Source organism: Dendrobates tinctorius, unplaced genomic scaffold (assembly GCF_039654945.1).
Source record: "Dendrobates tinctorius isolate UK_male_01 unplaced genomic scaffold, ASM3965494v1 ptg000057l, whole genome shotgun sequence".
In the NCBI taxonomy this organism is placed as follows: domain Eukaryota; kingdom Metazoa; phylum Chordata; class Amphibia; order Anura; family Dendrobatidae; genus Dendrobates; species Dendrobates tinctorius.
The window spans coordinates 6,291,397-6,314,361 of record NW_027361725.1 but is presented as its reverse complement, the minus strand read 5'-3'; the positions used below and the strand labels follow the sequence as shown (position 1 = coordinate 6,314,361).

The 22,965-nt window shown below is 42.0% G+C and overlaps 1 protein-coding gene across 8 annotated transcripts in view; it reads left to right on the top strand.

The window, feature by feature from the left end:
• Positions 1 to 22,965, top strand: part of BCL11B (BCL11 transcription factor B) — a 106,574-nt gene that overhangs the window by 8,638 nt on the left and 74,971 nt on the right. For 5 of the 8 annotated variants that reach the window (XM_073577688.1, XM_073577687.1, XM_073577689.1 and 2 more), the window contains one exon: positions 13,526 to 13,894. In XM_073577688.1, the coding sequence (XP_073433789.1) occupies positions 13,526 to 13,894 (369 nt within the window). Of the gene's footprint in view, positions 1 to 12,986; positions 13,422 to 13,525; positions 13,895 to 15,540; positions 15,608 to 16,118; positions 17,032 to 22,965 lie in introns of those variants that run through there. The other 3 variants (XM_073577693.1, XM_073577695.1, XM_073577694.1) reach the window with 3 other exon arrangements.

The following is a 22,965-nucleotide window of genomic DNA, read 5'->3' as shown; positions in this document are numbered from 1 at the left end:
GTCTTTCTTTTTCTCTACTTTTTTCTTTCCTTTCTTCTTTCACCCTTTTTCGTACTTTTTTGCCTTTTTTTATTTCACATCTATCTTCTTCCTCTATTCCTCTTTTTCTTTCTTTGTTTCTTTCTCTCTCATGCTCTCACAGTTTTCTTTCTTTCTCACACCTTTCTTTCTCTCTTTCTCACGCTTTTTCTTTCATTCATTTTCTCTCACGCTCTTTCTCTCACACTTACTTTTTCTCTCTCTTGCTCTTTCTTTCTTGCACGCTCGTGTTATATCAATGGATAGTGCATGCTACCTCTTGACAAGCAATTAAAGGGCACCTTCTTCCTTTCATTCCTTCCCTCTTTATTTAATATAGACCCACACTTCAAGTGTTCTAGTGTATAAATGACATAATCTCAACCTTAGGATTTCATCAGTCAGTGCACGAAAAGATGGCAGATCTTCCCATGAGAGGACAGGTGGCAGGCGGCTTTCCAACTGTATGGTTTGCATCATGTGAACTCCACTCGTTTTGTGTATTAATCATATATCCTAATAGTCGTTTATGGGGAAAAAAAATAGAATAAAACAGCCGTGAGAAGCGGCTTATGAAGGTCGCAAACCCCTTCGTTGCCAACAGGTAGCATCGCACAGGAAAATGATTGTGGTTGGGCGTCTCTTGCAGTGCAGGAAGGAACCTCACATGTACGCACTAAATATCTATGCACAGATTAATATTTTACGTCTGAGCCCCCTGGCCGCTCGTACTTCGCAGAATCACATTTTGTACAATTTTATATACCACCCGAAAACATTCTCTGAAATCCAAGATGTTTTTGTAAAATAATTTGTAGCATTTTTTATCTATTTATTTTTTAAATGACCGATTTGCAAGCATCTTATTTTCTTAAAAGGGCCACAGCGGGGTGCCGCCTCGCAGCCTCGGCGTTGTTTTTGAGACCTAACGTATTTACCCTTACCTGCAAAAAAATGGCGTAATTGTGCAAGGTGAGATATGGGCAGATGGGGGTCTCGGGGATAGTGTTGGTCTTAATGTAGTGGATTTAAAGGGCCAGCAATTGGTTGTGGCTCTTGTCCAGGTATGCAGCATTACCGGTGACAGTGCACAGGCCATACATGTTGTTTTTGCAGATCGATTTCTGTAAAATAAACTTTTCTCAGCGACTTATGTTTCTTTTGAAGCTGCACATTTCAGCAGTGCCCCGAAGGCAGACAAGTGACAGATTCTGGCTACTAGGGGGAGCTCCGAGCCTGCAGGATCGCGAGTCGCTGGTTTCAATTCCTTCCTAGGATTTTAACTGTGAAACGATGAAATCGACATACAAGGCTGTTTACTGCTGCAGCATCCGAGGCACAAAGGGAACATTTTATTTATGCAAATCTTTAAAGGCTTTTGTCTGTACCTTTAATAAGTCCACTCACCTCCTATGTTAGTGGTTATGGGGGTGGGGGGGCGATTGAAGTTCATAAGTACGTCTCAATCAGCCTAGGCCAAATTCTGCAGATTTATCCAAGTCTGTTCAATTTCACGCTGTAATAATCTTAGCTTTTTTTTAATTTGTTTTTAAATACATTTTGTTTATTTTATTATTTTTTACAAATATTTTTAATGTTTTACTATTTTTTTTTAAAAAAAAAGCTTCTCAATAGTCCGACCCTTAGGGCTCATACTCACATGCGAGAAACTCGGACGAGTCTCGCACGTCAATAACCGACACTGCCGCCGGCACTCGGATCAGAGCGTTCAGCTGCATAGAAATACATACAGCCGCACACTCCGCTCCCGAGCCGGGTATTGACGTGCGAGACTCATCCGAGTTTCTCGCATGTGAGTATGAGCCCTTAGTTTGGGTTATGTTTAAATTCACCCATTTTTCAAGTTTCCTATTTATGATAACCCATGATAAACTTGTTGGCTTGTGGCAGGCTGAAAGGCTCTGTATCCTGTAGGAAAAAAGTAGTATGCAGTCTCACGAGCACTCTATGCTATGGATAGGCAGGAGTGTGCAGTCTCATGAGCACTCTATGCTATGGATAGGCAGGAGTGTGCAGTCTCACGAGCACTGTATGCTATGGATAGGCAGGAGTGTACAGTCTCACATGCACTCTATGCTATGGATAGGCAGGAGTGTGCAGTCTCACGAGCACTCTATGCTATGGATAGGCAGGAGTGTGCAGTCTCACGAGCACTGTATGCTATGGATAGGCAGGAGTGTACAGTCTCACGAGCACTGTATGGTATGGATAGGCAGGAGTGTACAGTCTCACGAGCACTCTATGCTATGGATAGGCAGGAGTGTGCAGTCTCACATGCACTCTATGCTATGAATAGGCAGGAGTGTGCAGTCTCACGAGTACTGTATGCTATGGATAGGCAGGAGTGTACAGTCTCACATGCACTCTATGCTATGGATAGGCTGGAGTGTACAGTTTCACATGCACTCTATGCTATGGATAGGCAGGAGTGTACAGTCTCACATGCACTCTATGCTATGGATAGGCAGGAGTGTGCAGTCTCACGAGCACTCTATGCTATGGATAGGCAGGAGTGTGCAGTCTCACATGCACTCTATGCTATGAATAGGCAGGAGTGTGCAGTCTCACGAGCACTCTATGCTATGGATAGGCAGGAGTGTGCAGTCTCACATGCACTCTATGCTATGGATAGGCTGGAGTGTACAGTTTCACATGCACTCTATGCTATGGATAGGCAGGAGTGTACAGTCTCACATGCACTCTATGCTATGGATAGGCAGGAGTGTGCAGTCTCACGAGCACTCTATGCTATGGATAGGCAGGAGTGTGCAGTCTCACGAGCACTGTATGCTATGGATAGGCAGGAGTGTACAGTCTCACATGCACTCTATGCTATGGATAGGCAGGAGTGTGCAGTCTCACGAGCACTCTATGCTATGGATAGGCAGGAGTGTGCAGTCTCACGAGCACTGTATGCTATGGATAGGCAGGAGTGTACATTCTCACGAGCACTGTATGCTATGGATAGGCAGGAGTGTAGAGTCTCATGAGCACTGTATGCTATGGATAGGCAGGAGTGTACAGTCTCACGAGCACTGTATGCTATGGATAGGCAGGAGTGTGCAGTCTCACGAGCACTGTATGCTATGGATAGGCAGGAGTGTACAGTCTCACGAGCACTGTATGCTATGGATAGGCAGGAGTGTGCAGTCTCACGAGCACTGTATGCTATGGATAGGCAGGAGTGTACAGTCTCACGAGCACTCTATGCTATGGATAGGCAGGAGTGTACAGTCTCACGATCACTCTATGCTATGGATGGGCAGGAGTGTACAGTCTCACATGCACTCTATGCTATGGATGGGCAGGAGTGTACAGTCTCACATGCACTCTATGCTATGGATAGGCAGGAGGGTACAGTCTCACGAGCACTCTATGCTATGGATAGGCAGGAGTGTGCAGTCTCACGAGCACTCTATGCTATGGATAGGCAGGAGTGTGCAGTCTCATGTGCACTGTATGCTATGGATAGGCAGGAGTGTGCAGTCTCATGTGCACTGTATGCTATGGATAGGCAGGAGTGTGCAGTCTCATGTGCACTGTATACTGTAGGATGATAGTAGTATGCAGTCTTGTGCTCACTAGATCCTATATAGATAGGCAGTAATATGCAGTCTCGCATGCACTATATCTTATAGGAAAATAGTAGTATTCATTCTCATGTGGACACATTCTATAGGAAAGTAGTATTATGCAATCTCGCGTGAACTATATCCTATAGGTGGGCATTAGTCTGCAGTCTCGCGTTCACTCTATACTATGAGTAAATAGTAGTGTGCAGTCTCGTGCACTATATCCTATAGGTGGGCAGTAGTTTGAAGTCTCGCATTAACTCTATACTATAAGTAAGTAGTAGTGTGCAGTCTCATGTGCACTATATCCTATAGGTAGGCAGTAGTATGCAGTCTCGTGTGAACTATATCTTATAGGTTGGTAGTAGTCTTCAGTCTCACGTGTATTATATCCTATAAGTAGACAGTAGTATATAGTCTCACGTGCACTCTATACAGTAAGTAGTAGTCTGTAGTCTCACATGCACTCTATACTATAAGTAGTAGTCTGTAGTCTCACGTGCACGCTACAAGTAATAGTATGTAGTCTCACGTGTACGCTACAAGTAGTAGTATGTAGTCTCACGTGCACTCTATAAGCAGTAGTGAGTAGTCTCATGTGCACACTATACTATAAGTAAATTGTATGTAGTCTCACATGCACTCTGTACTGTAACTAGTAGTCTGTATTCTCACGTGCACTCTATACTATAAGTAGTAGTCTGTAGTCTCACATACACTCTGTACTATAAGTAAGTTGTAGTATGTAGTCTCACGAGCACTCTATACTATAAGAAAGTTGTAGGTTGTAGTCTCATGAGCACTCTATACGTAGTAGTATGTAGTCTCACGTGCACTCTATAGTAGTATATAGTCTCACGTACACTCTATAAGTAGTAGTATGCAGTCTCACGTGTACTCTATTCTATAAGGGAGTTGTAGTATGTAGTCTCATGTGCACTCTATACTATAAGTAAGTTGTAGTATGTAGTGTCACGTGCACTCTATACTATAAGTTGTAGTATGTAGACTAACGTGTATGCTATACTATAAGTAGTAGTATGTAGTCTCACAAGCACTCAGTACTATAGTAGTATGTCTCTCAAGCACTCTATTCTATAAGTAAGTTGTAGTATGTTGTTTCATGTGCACTCTATAAGTAGTAGTATGTAGTCTCACGTGCACTCTATACTATAAGTAGTATGTAGTCTCACGTGCATGCTACAAGTAGTAGTATATAGTCCCACGTGCACTCTATACTATAAATGAGTTGTAGTATATAGTCTCACGTGCACTCTGTACTATAAGTAGTAGTCTGTAGTTTCACGTGCACGCTACAAGTAGTAGTATATAGTCTCACGTGCACTCTATACTATAAGTAGTAGTGTGCAGTCTCACGTACACGCTACAAGTAGTAGTATATAGTCCCACGTGCACTCTATACTATAAATGAGTTGTTGTATATAGTATCACGTGCACTCTGTACTATAAGTAGTAGTCTGTAGTTTCACATGCACTCTAAACTATAAGTAATAGTCTGTAGTCTCACGTGCACGCTAAAAGTAGTAGTATGTAGACTCACGTGCACTCTATACTATAAGTAGTAGTATGCAGTCTCACGTACACGCTACAAGTAGTAGTATATAGTCCCACATGCACTCTATACTATAAATGAGTTGTATATAGTCTCACGTGCACTCTATACTATAAGTAGTAGTCTGAAGTTTCACGTGCACTCTAAGCTATAAGTAATAGTCTGTAGTCTCACATGCATTCTATACTGTAAGTAGAAGTATGTAGTCTCACGTGTACTCTATACTATAAGTAGTAGTATGTAGTCTCACGTGCACTCTATAGTATAAGTAGTAGTATGTAGTCTCACGTGTACGCTATGCTATAAGTAGTAGTATGTAGTCTCACTTGCACGTTATACTATAAGTAGTATATAGTCTCACGTACACTCTATAAGTAGTAGTATGCAGTCTCACGTGTACTCTATTCTATAAGTGAGTTGTAGTATGTAGTCTCATGTGCACTCTATACTATAAGTAAGTTGTAGTATGTAATCTCACGTGCACTCTATACTATAAGTTGTAGTATGTAGACTAACGTGTATGCTATACTATAAGTAGTAGTATGTAGTCTCACAAGTACTCAATACTATAGTAGTATGTAGTCTCTCAAGCACTCTATTCTATAAGTAAGTTGTAGTATGTTGTTTCATGTGCACTCTATAAGTAGTAGTATGTAGTCTCACGTGCACTCTATTCTATAAGTGAGTTGTAGTATGTAGTCTCATGTGCACTCTATACTATAAGTAAGTTGTAGTATGTAGTCTCACGAGCACTCTATACTATAAGTTGTAGTATGTAGACTAACGTGTATGCTATACTATAAGTAGTAGTATGTAGTCTCACAAGCACTCAATACTATAGTAGTATGTAGTCTCTCAAGCACTCTATTCTATAAGTAAGTTGTGGTATGTTTCATGTGCACTCTATAAGTAGTAGTATGTAGTCTCACGTGCACTCTATAGTATAAGTAGTATGTAGTCTCACGTGCACGCTACAAGTAGTAGTATATAGTCCCACGTGCACTCTATACTATAAATGAGTTGTAGTATATAGTCTCACGTGCACTCTGTACTTTAAGTAGTAGTCTGTAGTTTCACGTGCACTCTAAACTATAAGTAATGGTCTGTACTCTCACGTGCACGCTACAAGTAGTAGTATATAGTCTCACGTGCACTCTATACTATAAGTAGTAGTGTGCAGTCTCACGTACACGCTACAAGTAGTAGTATATAGTCCCACGTGCACTCTATGCTATAAATGAGTTGTTGTATATAGTATCACGTGCACTCTGTACTATAAGTAGTAGTCTGTAGTTTCACATGCACTCTAAACTATAAGTAATAGTCTGTAGTCTCACGTGCACGCTAAAAGTAGTAGTATGTAGTCTCACGTGCACTCTATACTATAAGTAGTTGTATACAGTCTCACGTACACGCTACAAGTAGTAGTATATAGTCCCACGTGCACTCTATACTATAAATGAGTTGTATATAGTCTCACGTGCACTCTATACTATAAGTAATAGTATGTAGTCTCACGTGCACTCTATACTATAAGTAGTAGTATGTAGTCTCACGTGTGCGCTATGCTATAAGTAGTGGTTTGTAGTCTCACATGCACTCCATACTATAAGTAATAGTATGTAGTCTCACGTGTACTCTATACTATAAGCAGTAGTATGTAGTCTCACGTGTACTCTATACTATAAGTAATAGTATGTAGTCTCACGTGTACTCTATACTATAAGTAATAGTATGTAGTCTCACATGCACTCTATACTATAAGTAGTAGTATGTAGTCTCACGTGTACTCTATACTATAAGTAATAGTATGTAGTCTCACATGCACTCTATACTATAAGTAGTAGTATGTAGTCTCACGTGCACTCTATACTATAAGTAATAGTATGTAGTCTCACGTGCACTCTATACTATAATTAGTGGTCTGTAGTCTCACGTGCACTCTATACTATAAGTAGTATTCTGTCGTCTCACGTGCACTCTATACTATATGTAATAGTAGTCTGCTTTCTCACGTGCACTCTGTATTATATGTAGTAGTAGTCTGCAGTCTCACGTGCACTAAGTAGTAGTAAGTAGTCTGCAGTCTCACGTGCACTAAGTAGTAGTAAGTAGTCTCATGTGCACTGTATCCTATGTGAAAGTAGTATGCAGCGCTTCTCTATCGCTGATCTATGTGTTCATTTTTTAGGGTCCGAGGAATAAAAGGGGAGGGGGACAAGAGGGAATTATCTTTTGCATAGAATGCATGCTAATCTGCAAGAGAAATAAATTAGGTCAGACAAAAGACCATAGCTGTCAGAGGAGCTCTCAGCCTTAAACATAGGGTAGCAGAAACGTATCTGACTAGTCTTGGACTTGCGTTTTGCAATATTGTACGCAGGAGAGCTGCAGACCGTGTCCACATCTTTCACATTTACGAAAAGAGTGGGGCTGGGAATGGTGGGGGGTCCTTTTCCAACACACAAGGAGAATATTGGAATTTATCTCATCATGCTTAATTCCTCAGTGTGTATATAACGTGTACGGGTTGATTGCTTAAAAAAAAAAAAAAAAAAAATTACTCCATCCTTGTATTTTTGCCCAGCCGTGAAATAGTTGAAAGAAGTTGTTCCAAGTTGTATCTTACAGTATATGTTTCAGAATTTTTTATTTTTTTTTTAAAGAAGAAAAAATAAAATTTGGATTTCTTGTGTGCAGAAGGTATCATCATCTCTTTTTCCTTTCTTTGTGGAACGTGTCTTTCACGATTTGCATTATTCCCCCCCCCCACACCTCCCGAATATTTATAGGTTCAATAAACGCTTCTCAATAAAGTATATTTATATTTTCAATAAACCTTAGATGCTCCAGCAACTGGTCCCAAACTGTGAGAAAGACGAGACCCTTTCATAATGCATCGCACTAAATCACCACATCACGTTACTTTATGCAGATATTTTTCTATGTAAAACTGTAAAAAAAATGCAAAAACATTTAATTTAATCCAAAATAAATAAACCGAAAGAAAAAACAATGGAAGCGCAAAAATTAAAATCGCCTAATCCAAAATTTGGGGACAGAATTTTTGCCTCTTGTTGAATTAGTGGAGAATAAGATTTGATGATATTCAGTTAAAAAAAAAAAAATAAATAATGGCGGAATGTAAATTAGGCTTTGTTATTTTGGATGAAAAAAAAAACTGACACCGGTTTTACGTTACCAGTGTTAAAAATTGTCGAAAAAATAAAATACATATTATAGATATGTGTGCATCTGTGTGCACGGTGTATCTACCTGTCTAGAATAAAAAAAAGAAAATCTACTATTTTAATTTTTTTTTTTCATTAAGTTTTTTTTTTTATCCTTGCCGATACGTGATATTGCCCAATCGTCCTATTTACCTGTAAATCTGCTTTATACAATGCGTCTAACATTTCATCTGCTCCATTCTGGGCTTTGCTACCTGTGAAGCTCCTGTGACATTTTTTGTCTCAGGTATTAGAATTTGCATTTCTTTGCTTTGTCTACGTTGCAGCAGCTCGTACCAGCATACATATATAGTTATATATATATATATATTTTTATTTTTTTTTTCCATTTTTTTTTTAATTTCACTTTTCAAAAATCTCCTTATTTTCGATTACAATTTAGGAGAGAATGGGAATAATTATTCCTGGTGCGACTTAATATTCCAGATCTATTACCTTTTTTTTTTCCTCTTTTTTTCCATCCTCTTAATTGGTTAAGTGGCGTGCAGTATGGCGGTGTAATCTGTGACAAGTCCTTCAAAGCTGAAGTGGTCAAGAGTCTCATTTTTCAGGCAGAGCAGTGTAAAATGACTTTTTTTTTTTTTAACCACGTCGACTGCGTTCTTGATGTAGCTTCCTCTATTCCGATACATCCCCCCTCCGTGTAGCCGATCTGTGAGCGTCATGAGCTTATAAAACAGTTTTACCTCAATGCACTTGGATCCTGCAGCGTCTACGGTATCTGGGGAATGTGATTGATCTATTATTAGAATGCATACAGGTGTCGGAGACCTGGGTTTGCATGGTGTAGCAGAGCTGAGTTTGCAAGGTGTAGCAGAGCTGAGTTTGCAAGATGTAGCAGAGCTAAATTTACAAGGTGTAACGGAGCTGAGTTTGCAAGATGTATCCATTTGGATATAGTGTGTATCCATTTGGATATAGTGTATTCTATATATATATGTATACAGATTTACCTAAGATCGCACCAGTAAATGTTGGGGCACCCCAGTTAGGCCACCTTTTAAATGGCCTGACATTGCATTATCGTAATCAAGCCTAAGGAGCTAAATGACAAATTCAGCTCAGCTACATCTGTGAAAATCCAGGGTGCGAAATAGAGAAAATCTCAAAACTATCAGATACTTGGTGCAGGGTTGGGGGTCGATTCCAGATTTATATGGCATTTGATCATGGACTGGTTGGTTAGTAATATGCGGGTTAACTCTAACCATCCAGGTTAAGATATCGGTCTCTTTGCATTCTATAAATCAGGGTAAATGAATAACGACTTGGGCTTAAAACCAAAAAATAATTCAGGTTTCGTAGGTACCCGAATTACTGATTTTTTTTTTTTTTTTTTTTTTTAACTGAGCTGTGACTGCTAAATTACTTAAGGAATACATAAGAATATAATGCGAGCGACTTAAACCTATGAACGGCTTTGCAGAACTCGGCGACGGGATACCATGATGTAGCAGAGCTGAACTTGCTATTTAACCCGTTTGTGCCTTTATGCATAGAACTCCGCTCAGTCCTATGTTAAACAAAAAACAAACCAAAAAATACACCTGAGCTCTGCTTCTTCTATAGGGAGGGCGGGGTAAGGGGGTACACCTCTTTTTCAGCTCGTCCTATTAGCAAAGTTTTTATTATGCTGAGAGCAATCATCTGATTGGATGCTGAAATGGGCGTTTTTTTAAAGTTCTTCACCTTTTTTTTTGCAGATTATCGAGGAGGGATTTTCTGTAGGGTCCTATTGAGCATTATTTTGATTTATTTGTTTTTTTTTTTCTTTTTAGATCCCAATTAAATCTAATTATTACAGTTACGGTATTCATTTTTTTAATTCATTTTTTTGGAAAAGGTGCGCGGCAACCAATTTCTCTGGCTTTCTTACTATATAAATTTGGAAAAGCTGAGTGACTGCCCCTGTCTAATGACGGGCCGATAGTTTGTCACCCAGCTTTCCTAGAGCCAGACACATCCAGGGAGCAGCTGCTGCATTATATGATACTAATGAGCCTGGTGATATTACATGACATATTCATTGTATCAGCCGTGAAAACTAAACTTGTGAAGCACCTTGTCTGCCTTGTGTGAAAATATGACATATATTACCAACATGGGAGCCATACTTTACATTTTTTTTGACAGTTTTGTGAAAAATATGCTCAGAAAAATAAAAAGAAAAAACCTACAGCGCAGAACGGGGTAAACAAAACCTTATTTCCGGGATTTTTTAATTTATTTTTTAAAAAAATTTTTCTTAGGCAACCTGTCAATTTTTTTTTCCTAACAATTCATTTAATTTACCCAATATATATTTGGCATAATGTTCTCACTTAAATTGCAAAAAAAAAAAAGATAAAAAATAATTTGCATCTGCCACATTTTTCGACTTTTCTTTGCAATTAATTACAACCCTGCATAATCTCGCCGGCTGATTGTTGTCTGGTACAATACAAGTTATAGTTAGGAGAGGATGTGGCTACGGTTGACATCATGATGGCCGATGCAGCAGAATTTTAACATTTTTTTTTCCTTTTTTTTTAGAATTTTATTTTATTTTGTTGTGCTTTTTAATTTTTATTTACCATATTCATTTTTTAATGCAGTGAGACATAGTGGATGTATATAATTAATTCGAGTGAGAGGATACAGGTATGATCTGGAGTGATATGTACCGCCAAGGGCACGCTGCATCTCCTGCGACGGGGAGCATGGAGCGGGGGAGGGGAGCGTTACAGGAATCAGCGTAGTTATTAAGAGACATTATCTGTTTTTAGACTTGTTTATGCCACTGATAGCTTTAACACAGATGTCCTCAGGCGCGCTTTATGGGGAAAAAAAAGGTTCCATTTTCTCTGGGTAGGTTAACACTCAGGTATCTAATACGTGGAGGCTGAATGTGACTGTCTGTAGCTGTTAAAAACTTGAGGATGCAGAGTAATAGGGTGTTTCCTTTTAAGAATATCTACCTGGCGGCTTTGATCGCTGTTACCCAGCTTTCCAAGACATCTGGGTGGTAAATCCACCTAGATAAAAAGGGGTAGAGATAAAGCTCTGTTCACATCTGCTTTATGATTTCCATCAGGGGATGTAGCCTATTGAAATAATGGGGCCCTTCAGGTTCCTTCAATATGGCCATAATTTTAAGAGGAAGATTGCAAGAATTCAGAATACTTTTCCCATCAAATATGTCAGAATTTACGATGGCCTTAAACCGACGGGAACAAGGCCTTAAACTGATGGGAACACGGCCTTAAACCGATGGGAACACGGCCTTAAACCGATGGCAACACGGCCTTAAACCAACGGGAACACGGCCTTAAACCAACGGGAACACGGCCTTAAACCAACGGGAACATGGCCTTAAACCGATGGGAACACGGCCTTAAACCAACGGGAACACGGCCTTAAACCGATGGCAACACGGCCTTAAACCAACGGGAACACGGCCTTAAACCGATGGGAACACGGCCTTAAACCAACGGGAACACGGCCTTAAACCGATGGGAACACGGCCTTAAACCAACGGGAACACGGCCTTAAACCGATGGCAACACGGCCTTAAACCAACGGGAACACGGCCTTAAGGCTATGTGCACACGGTGCGGATCGTCCCGCGGATTTTTCTGCGCGGATTTGATTAAATCCGTAGGTCAAATGACCTGCATTTTTCCTGTGGATTTCTTCCTTTTTTTTTTGCGGTTTTACTGCCGTTTTTGTGCGGTTTTCCCCCTGCGGATTTGTAGAATGGAGCAGGTGGAAAACTGCTGCAAAACCGCACAAAAGAAGTCACATGCTGCTTTTTTTTCCTCCGCACAAAAACCGCGCGGAAAAATCCGCAGCATGTGCACAGCGGGGTTTTTTTTTACATAGGCTATAATGGTACTGTACATCACCTGCAGATCCGCTGCGGATCCGCAGTAGAAACCGCACTGTGTGCACAGAGCCTAAAACGATGAGAACACGGCCTTAAACCAATGGGAACAGAGCCTTAAAACTGTATGAACAGAGTGTTAAACTGATGTTAACATGGCCTTAAACCAATGTGAACACGGCTTTAAACTGATGTGCACTCAGCCTTAAAGCGATGTGAGCAGAGTCTTAAATCGATGTGAACAGAGTCTTAAACTGATATGACAATAGCCTTAAAGGGGTTATCCAGGACTTTTACAGTGATATCCGGCACCCCTGCTGATCAGCTGTTCTCAGTGTCAACAGCGGTTGGAAATATTTAGGCTATGTGCACACGCTGCGGATTCTGATGGCGGATCCTCAGCGGTTTTGGCCCTGCGGATCTGCAGCAGAATTAGCTGCGTTGTACAGTACCATCATAACCTATGGAAACCGCAGTGCAGACGGTGCGGAATTTTCCGCGCGGTTTTTGCTGCGGTTTCCAATCCGCAGAAAGAATTGACATGTCATTCTTTTCTGTGGATTACGCTGCAGTTTGCCATCTCCTCCACTGTAGAGGTGATAATCCGCAGGGCAAACCCGCAGGCTAATCCGCAGATAAACCACAGGTCTTTTGACCTGCGGATTTTGCAGAATCCGCAGCGTGTGCACATACCCTTAGTTGCACAGCTCTGTCAGCTGTATAATGGCCACAGCGATTACTGCACATCCGCCCCTGTTGAGCACTTTTGGCCACCGCCAGCATCGGGAGCAGCTGATCAATGATCAGATATTGATGGCCTATTCCAAGGAAATTGGTCAGAGTTTCATCAGTGGTTTTTATTTATCAGTTTCATCCAAGTTTGGTCAATGTCAATGGCCCCATTCACTGCTATAGGTGCAAGTGCTGTCTGTGAAACACATGGATAGCACTTGTACGAGAAAAACTGACATCTGAAAGAGCCCTTATTTATTATGTTTGCTTATATAGCATTCTCATTTTCAGCAGCGCTTTACATACATTATGATTGTTTTTTACCCAGTGGGGCTCACAATCTAAATTACCTATCAGCCCTTAAACTGATGTGAACACAGCCTTAAACCGAGGTGAACACAGCTTTAAACTGTGATTAATTTGTTTTTTTTTTTTATTTAGAAAAATGTTTTGAAAACAATAATATTCTCACGATTTCTCATTTGCTCTATTTCAGCCGAACAGCACCATGTCCAAACGGTAATCACGGATGAGGACGACGGGCTTCCCATCCCAGAGCCGGGGACCATTAGCCTGTCCGGCAGCGGGAATGACCCAGACTTGTTAACATGTGGACAGTGTCAAATGAACTTCCCGCTGGGAGACATCTTGGTTTTTATAGAGCACAAGAAAAAACAGTGCGGAGGTCCGAGCGGAGGCTGCTATGAAAAGAGTCTGGATAAAAGTAGTCCTCCGCCCCCATCTCGCTCCGAGCTCAGGAAAGTGGCAGAGCCGGTGGAAATCGGTATCCAAGTCACGCCCGATGAGGAAGACCGTCTTCTCACACCTACGAAAGGAATTTGCCCGAAGCAGGAGAATATTGCAGGTACGGTGCCATTTTAATTTTTTTCCACGACCCAAAGAGATGGACATCCGAGACCAGATATGGTCAAATTTTATAAACTTCTTGCTACATTTTTCCTTTTTGCTTTCTTTGCTATCATCATTGATAGATTTATAGTTTAATAAATCGGAAAAATTCCATTATTTTTGGATTTGGCATCTTCGGTAGTGATGAGCGAGCGTACTCTTTACGGCATTATCCGAGCATGCTCGTGTGCTGAACGAGTGTCTTCTTCGTTCGACAGCCTCAACACAAGCACTGATTACCTAACAAACAGGCAATCCCTTGCATGTGTTGTGGTTGTCGAACAGCATCGGGGACTCGAATATACTTTTCGAGCACAAAGAAGACACTCGTTCAGCACAAGAGCATGCTCGGATACCGCCTTGCCTGAGCAATGCTCGGATACCGCCTTGCCTGAGCAATGCTCGGATACCGCCTTGCCTGAGCAATGCTCGGATACCGCCTTGCCTGAGCAATGCTCGGATACCGCCTTGCCTGAGCAATGCTCGGATACCGCCTTGCCTGAGCAAAGCTCGGATACCGCCTTGCGTGAGCAATGCTCGGATACCGCCTTGCCTGAGCAAAGCTCGGATACCGCCTTGCCTGAGCAATGCTCGGATACCGCCTTGCCTGAGCAAAGCTCGGATACCGCCTTGCGTGAGCAATGCTCGGATACCGCCTTGCGTGAGCAATGCTCGGATACCGCCTTGCCTGAGCAATGCTCGGATACCGCCTTGCCTGAGCAATGCTCGGATACCGCCTTGCCTGAGCAATGCTCGGATACCGCCTTGCCTGAGCAAAGCTCGGATACCGCCTTGCGTGAGCAATGCTCGGATACCGCCTTGCGTGAGCAATGCTCGGATACCGCCTTGCCTGAGCAATGCTCGGATACCGCCTTGCCTGAGCAATGCTCGGATACCGCCTTGCCTGAGCAATGCTCGGATACCGCCTTGCCTGAGCAATGCTCGGATACCGCCTTGCCTGAGCAATGCTCGGATAACGCCTTGCCTGAGCAATGCTCGGATAACGCCTGGTCTGAGCAATGCTCGGATAACGCCTGGTCTGAGCATTGCTCGGATACCGCCTTGCCTGAGCAATGCTCGGATACCGCCTTGCCTGAGCAATGCTCGGATAACGCCTGGTCTGAGCAATGCTCGGATACCGCCTTGCCTGAGCGTGCTCGGATAACGCCTGGTCTGAGCATGCTCGCTCATCACTAATTTACTGGAGTCATAAACACCGCCTATATTCATAGATTACCACGGACCATAGTGTTAGTAAAACTAGAAAGAAAGGCTGCACCCCAATAAGCGTCTATAGCTTACAGTGCCCTCATCTTCTCAGTCTCGGGGTGGGATTACGGAGCGCCCCCCGGGTCTGCGGCGTGGCACTGACCTCTCCTCTTCTCCGTAGTTCTATGTAATAAGCAGTCGTTTAATCATCAGATGAAAGCGTCGCTATCTGGGCTGCTATCATGTGAAGCTGCCGCTTTCATCTGCCTGGCGCGGAGACTCTCGCTACCTTATGAGTCTGAAGTTGCATTGATTTGCATGTTAGAAGTCGGAGGATTAGCGCTAATCCTAAACCTATTTATCCTGAAGTCGGTGTGAAGGAGAGTTCCTTTTTTATATTTTCCTAGAATGCAAAACTTGTCATCTTCTCCTCCGCGACTTAGGAAGCGATTAACCACAGGTAATTGGAAATAATTGCCCCATAGGTAGAGCTGCAGCTCATGGTGAAACTACAACTCCCAGCATTCCCTCACCACTGGTACACCCTTCGTAATGGGAGTTTTTGTTGTTTTACACCTAATGGCTGCAAACCTCCATGCTGGGCGTTGTAGTTCTGATACAAGTTGGGAGCCGGGGTTGCAGACTACTTATGACTTCTCCTTTTTTTAGTCTGCAAATCATGCTGGGTGTAGTAGTTCTACAAAACCTGAAATGTCATAGTTTTCAGAATACTAATTATAACTCTATTTAGTTCTTAACATGCTGGAAGTTGTAGTTCCATACAATGAGAAAATCACAAATTGCAGACTGCTGATTATAACCTCGTCTAATCTTAGCATGTTAGGAGTTGTAGTTGCACAAAACTAGAAAGTCACACCCTGCAGATTACTGATTATAACTCTTAGCATGGTGGGAGTTGTAGTCGCACAAACTAGAAAGTCACAGGTTGCAGATTACTGATTATAACTCTTAGCATGGTGGGAGTTGTAGTCGCACAAACTAGAAAGTCACAGGTTGCAGACTACTGATTATAACTCACAGCATGGTGGGAGTTGTAGTCGCACAAACTAGAAAGTCACAGGTTGCAGACTACTGATTATAACTCACAGCATGGTGGGAGTTGTAGTCGCACAAACTAGAAAGTCACAGGTTGCAGACTACTGATTATAACTCTTAGCATGGTGGGAGTTGTAGTCGCACAAACTAGAAAGTCACAGGTTGCAGACTACTGATTATAACTCACAGCATGGTGGGAGTTGTAGTCGCACAAACTAGAAAGTCACAGGTTGCAGACTACTGATTATAACTCACAGCATGGTGGGAGTTGTAGTCGCACAAACTAGAAAGTCACAGGTTGCAGACTACTGATTATAACTCTTAGCATGGTGGGAGTTGTAGTCGCACAAATCTAGAAAGTCACAGGTTGCAGATGACGTCATAACCTCCCCTGTTCTCAGCATGCTGAGAGTTGTAGTTCTACAGCAGGAGAGCAGTAGGCTGCGGATCCCTGATTCCAAGTCCGGGGTCATGATGGGAGTAGTTGTACTACAATGTATAGGAAGCTAAAACAGGAGAGGTCGGCCATATTTTGCAGCTTTTAAGTTTGCAAGATATGCTAGGAGTAGTAGTTCCACCACAAAAGGAGGTTGTCGTTTGCAGACCACTGATTGCTTCTGCTCCTCAGCTGGTTTAGAGTAAGCCATGCTGGGAGTTCTAGTTCTCCAGCTAGTGCGCTAATAGTAAGAGCTGTCATACCAGTTTATTAGGGAGCGGAGCGATGGCAGCTGTGGGATTTTCCACATCCCGTTTAGTGCTGTTGGATGGAGACGGAGGTGCCGCACGGTCTATCAGGACACACAGCTGCGGTGACAGCGGAGCAGAGGGGTCCGCTCTCCCAGCGCGCTTTTTGCAGATTACTATTGTTAAGCAGCCGCCAAAACACAGTGTCAGATAATAGAGACGTGCATTAGTGAGCGGTATTATTTGTGCTCACATATGACGGATATTCTGATTTCCTCACCGTACTGTCTGGGGGTCTTGGCTTCTCCCTCCTTCTCGGAAGCAAGAACCCGCCATGTGCTCACAACACTTTATTTTTTTTTTCTTTGTCAGGAGTTTTCTGGCAACGATTTGCTCACCAAGTTTTAAAACAATTATAGGTTAATCCTGAAAATAGTAGCAGAGACTTGCTGCGTCAGCCGGAGGGAAAGTTTCTCCTCGTTTTTTATGGAAAGTACAGTTTTCCCATGACGGGAGGAACAGGTCTAAAGCATCGCATGTAGCAGAGCCGAAAGGGTGAATTGGGCAGTGTTTAGTCTCTGTGAGTTTACTAAATTGCAAACTCAGCACTACTACATCTACATGTTAGGCTGGGGGTTTTGTCAGATGTAGGTTGGGTTCACATATAAGCTATCATTTCATAAGACTAGACAACCAAAAATGAGAGCCAATGGGGTCTCGGGGGTCTTCTACTATTTTTCCAACAAATATGATGAAATCTGCAATAGAATCTTAAAAAATAAGTGTATTTAGATGTAGCAGAGCTGGATATGTTATGAGGTTCCTGGGTCTGCATCGTTTATGTACAGCATAGTTTAGCAAAAAGATTTCCAGGACCCTGGCCAAGCGGTCACGTCAGTGGTCTCTGGTCACCGGGCCAGAGAACGGAGACCCTCCTCCTCGGCGCCTCTATACGTAGTGACGTCTTTATATTGTGGGACAACGTCACGCGTGTGGCACCAATGTGCAATGATAAAGTCTCTGTAATGCGGATATATTATGATGCAATGACAAACTCAGCACTACTACATTTGTACTTTTTATGCTGAGTTTTCTAGAATAAGATTTGGAGTGAAGGTGTGAATATTGCAGATGTAGCAGAGCTGAATGTAAGAACACCTGCCGTCCTGTGCACAGTATTGAGATATTATGATATGTGACAAACTCAGCACTGCTGCATTTTTGTTCACTGTAGACAGAGTTTTGTTGGAAAGAGTGTATATATCGGTTTAACAGAACTAAATGTTAGTCAGGTCCTGGGTCTACATCTGTTAAAAGTGCACTGGCTTTTTTGATGGAGAATATTGAGACATTCAGATAAGATGGTATGACAAACACAGCCTGCTGCATATGTACTATCAGGATGAGTTATATTGGAAGTAATGACACCAGCTGTATATATGTAGCAGAGCTGAATATCTTATCGAAGTCCTGTAATAGGTTAACTGCAGTCCTGCGTAGATTATTAAGATAAGATGATATATGACAAACACAGCTCTGCTGCATTTATACCTTTTAGGCTGAGTTATATTAGATAGAAAATAATAAAACTATATTTACAGGTAGCTGAATATCTTACTCAGGACTTGAGTCTACATGGGAATACCTGCTTTTTTATGTAAAATTTTGCTATAGTGTTATAAAATGATACATGACAAACACAGCTCTGCTGCATTTATACGTTTCAGGCTGAGTTTTATTGGAACCAAATAAGAGAACGCTTGTATGTAGATGTAGTAGAGCTAAATGTTATCATTACGTCACTAGTACTAACAACATACTGTCAAATTCCTTTAATCTGGCATCTGATTATCCAGAAATTCTGGTAATTTCCAGGAGTATCTCTTTAAATGACCCAGAATATCCGATGCCTGATTATAGGAATTTTTAATTGATTGATGTTATATATTATCCATCCTGCGTTTTTAGGAGAAATGATCGGATGGTGGCGGGCATTCTAGGCACGGGAAATCATATAAAGCATTTTTAATTATTTTCTTACAAATGGAGATTAGTTAACGCTGTTTCTGGCCGCCATTGATTGTTGAATGGGACGGCGGGATTATCGCTTTTTTTTAAAGTCATGACAGCTAATTATCAGCGCTGTCATTGGCTAAGTATGTCCCCGTTATTGCTGTATGCCACGACGGGCTTTACTTGTAACAAGGCAGCGGCCTGACGCTCGTCATATCCGCTTAGGACTCTTCGTATTCCAGACTCCAAGCGCTTCCTTGGTTCATCTAACTTGGCATGTGGAAGGCTTGCACGGTCATCTGCAGGAGAAAACCTGCGGTGACACCTGATGTTGTTACAGGTTAAAAAAAAAAGTTGCGGTGTAATCATCGGAAGGGCTGATCACCGAGAACACAGAAAAGGGGGCAATTAGAGGGAACCGTCCTAAAGAGTGGACCCCTGATATTACCACAGGGCAAAAACCAAAATGCCTAATGTCTTCGTGCAATTTATTGCTCTCCATTTAAGGCTGGAGAGAGGATGACTGACTAACAAATCGGTAAGAACGTCTCCTACGTTCTCCATTTCTCCAAACTTTTAAAAAAGTTGTTTCAATAGGTAGAGCGCTTTAAACACTGATGACGTTCATTTTACCATCCCTTTAAGGAGGCGATCAAAGGTACAAGGGGCGAATCCGTAACAACCATACATTTACAGATGGCCACCATGTCTGATCATTTGTACTGGGATCCATTATTATGACCTTTTTGACGTGATACAAATGGTAGAAAACATGCCAAACATTTAAAGGGGAAGTCGCCCATGATCAGTGTTCGGGTGAATGCGCGGGCTCGCACCTGGCTATGATATCTAGGTGGGCACTATGCTTGTTTTTTTCACAACAGTCCAATAACCAATGAATAGAGTGTGTGCGCCTTTGATCTATTTAGGATGGTCTGCAAAGCCTGGTTTCTTGGTTTCAGAACCTTGAACATTCCAGCGGTAGAACCCCTTTCTATTAGGATAGGAGATAATTTGCAAATCTCTGGGTGGACGCTACTCTCGGTTTTCTCCGGCAGTTCCACAGACAATGAATGGAGTGGAACACAAGTTCTATTTCAGATGGTCCACAGGGCCTGGTTCTCTTGTTCCAAAGCCCTGAAGATCCCAGAGGTTAGACCCCTATCGATCATGATAGGGCTTATCTTTGGCTGGGCGCTGCTCTCAGGTTTTCTCCAATAAACAATGAATGGAGTGTGTGTGTGTGTGTGCCTACGTTTCATTTAAGATGGTCCACAGAGAATGGTTTCTCGGTTCTAGAGCCCTGAGGATCCCAGTGGTTAGATCACTAGCCATCAGGATAGGGGATAATTTGATATTTTGGGAATAGCCTTATCAATTTACTTGCAGAGAAGCATTAAGATAAATTAGCGATAAGGGTTAGTGATCCTTTAAATGTGTGGCCCTATTAGTAGATCCCCCAATTTTTTTAGATCTTAGTGAATAAATAATTTTTAGAAGTGACTTTCTAGGCAACCCTGTACAGTCCAGTAGCTACCCACTCGCATGTTTTTTTCCACAGTACTGAAGACCTGACATTCCTGGTATATTTAGAGCAAGGTATGCGGCAGAGGCTGAAGGTGTGTCAGCGCCGTCTGTCACACTTTACAGTTCAGTTCCATAGAATAGATTAGATAAGGGGCCCCGGGTCATCACAAGACAAGGAAATAATGTCGGTTAGATGGTCACTGTTCATCCATTGCCCCCGGGACGCTCACCAGGAAACATCTCACAAAATAAATGCAGTTTATACGCTCAGTTGCTCATGCTGGTATTTTTGTAGCCGGATAAAATAGTCATCGTCCAGAGTTCAAGGACAACACTAAAGTTCACTCTATCTTCTCTTTTTTTTTTCTTGGAGGGACTGAAGGTATTTTAGCTCTAAACACCCTCTAGTATCTTATATGATATATACATTCATTTACTTTGTTTGGAAAAAATTTGCGTCAAATTTTGCCAAATTGTGGAAGGAAAATAAGACCTCTGATGGCCTTGTCTTGGCCTGTTGTGAGTGAAGTTCTTGGCAGGATGATTACAGATAGGGGTGGCATTTGAAGCAGGTCTTACTTGGAGTTTGTAACTTCACATGAGGTGGAGTAGAAACATTGGTCATGTTGGGTACCCAAAAATGTTCAAATTTTGGTAAAAATGAGTGAATTGGGTAGAGAGCTAGGAAATGAGATCTGCTCTAGTTAGAATAGATAAGGTTGTACCTAATATCTGCTGCTCATTTTCAAACATGAGAATCCCACTCGACTTTTCTCATCTCCCACAGTCCGACTTTCTCTTTTTGGAAAATAGGAACTATTTTTTAGAAGGTCCTGGTAGTCATATCATGTCAAGTCAATGTAAAACTTAGAAGACAATGGCAAAAATTTACAAAAACTTGAACGTTTGACACTGTCCAATCTCGAGGCCAAATTTCATCATTTATAGGAACTTCCTGTACACTACGTAGATGTCCGTCCATACATTATTGGGGCCAAAAATTGGTGGGTGATAGGGACCTTTTCCAAGAACTGTAAGCTCATAGTATTGCTCTAGAAGATTATATAGTCTCGCTAGGCACCAAACTAAGGTTTTCACTTTTGTTTTTTACGACTTAGAAGGTCAGCAGATAGGTGTCTCACAGCTTCTCGACTAGGGTCTAAGAAGTAAGGTTTCTCCTTGCGGAGAGTGACATGCCAGCTGTGGCTTGTCAAGGTAAGGAGACTTATTCGCCGTGCAATGCTCCTCTGGGAAAATAATATGCAAATTGCCTCTTCAGAAAGAAAGAGGACTTTTACTCTACAGCGCCACCTATTGGTAGTAGCGATCCTACAAGTCACAATCAACCCTTTAACGAGTCTTGTAGTATGACTTAGGATACAAGCCAAATCAGAATCTCAATTTGCAGACACGGTGTTTCGAGCTGTTGGCTCTCGTCAGTGCAAAGTATGAGATCTGATTTGGCAAGGTGAGAGGCTCTGGACTAGGGTCTAAGAAGTAAGGTTTCTCCTTGCGGAGAGTGACATGCCAGCTGTGGCTTGTCAAGGTAAGGAGACTTATTCGCCGTGCAATGCTCCTCTGGGAAAATAATATGCAAATTGCCTCTTCAGAAAGAAAGAGGACTTTTACTCTACAGCGCCACCTATTGGTAGTAGCGATCCTACAAGTCACAATCAACCCTTTAACGAGTCTTGTAGTATGACTTAGGATACAAGCCAAATCAGAATCTCAATTTGCAGAAACCTTACTTCTTAGACCCTAGTCCAGAGCCTCTCACCTTGCCAAATCAGATCTCATACTTTGCACTGACGAGAGCCAACAGCTCGAAACACCGTGTCTGCAAATTGAGATTCTGATTTGGCTTGTATCCTAAGTCATACTACAAGACTCGTTAAAGGGTTGATTGTGACTTGTAGGATCGCTACTACCAATAGGTGGCGCTGTAGAGTAAAAGTCCTCTTTCTTTCTGAAGAGGCAATTTGCATATTATTTTCCCAGAGGAGCATTGCACGGCGAATAAGTCTCCTTACCTTGACAAGCCACAGCTGGCATGTCACTCTCCGCAAGGAGAAACCTTACTACTTAGACCCTAGTCCAGAGCCTCTCACCTTGCCAAATCAGATCTCATACTTTGCACTGACGAGAGCCAACAGCTCGAAACACCGTGTCTGCAAATTGAGATTCTGATTTGGCTTGTATCCTAAGTCATACTACAAGACTCGTTAAAGGGTTGATTGTGACTTGTAGGATCGCTACTACCAATAGGTGGCGCTGTAGAGTAAAAGTCCTCTTTCTTTCTGAAGAGGCAATTTGCATATCACAGCTTCTCAACATCTTGTCTACGGTCACCCTTTGTAAAATGTTGTCCATTTTTTGTTTTCATTGTCCGATGCCCAGTAATCCTTTTAAAAGAATTGTGTACAGCTATGTTGCATTACGTGACAACACCTCTCCTTGATTTAAGGGCAGGGGGTTCAGAAGGGGCAAGCGTGGAAAAGAATGTAAGCACATGACATGTTATTACTGATACGAACCACC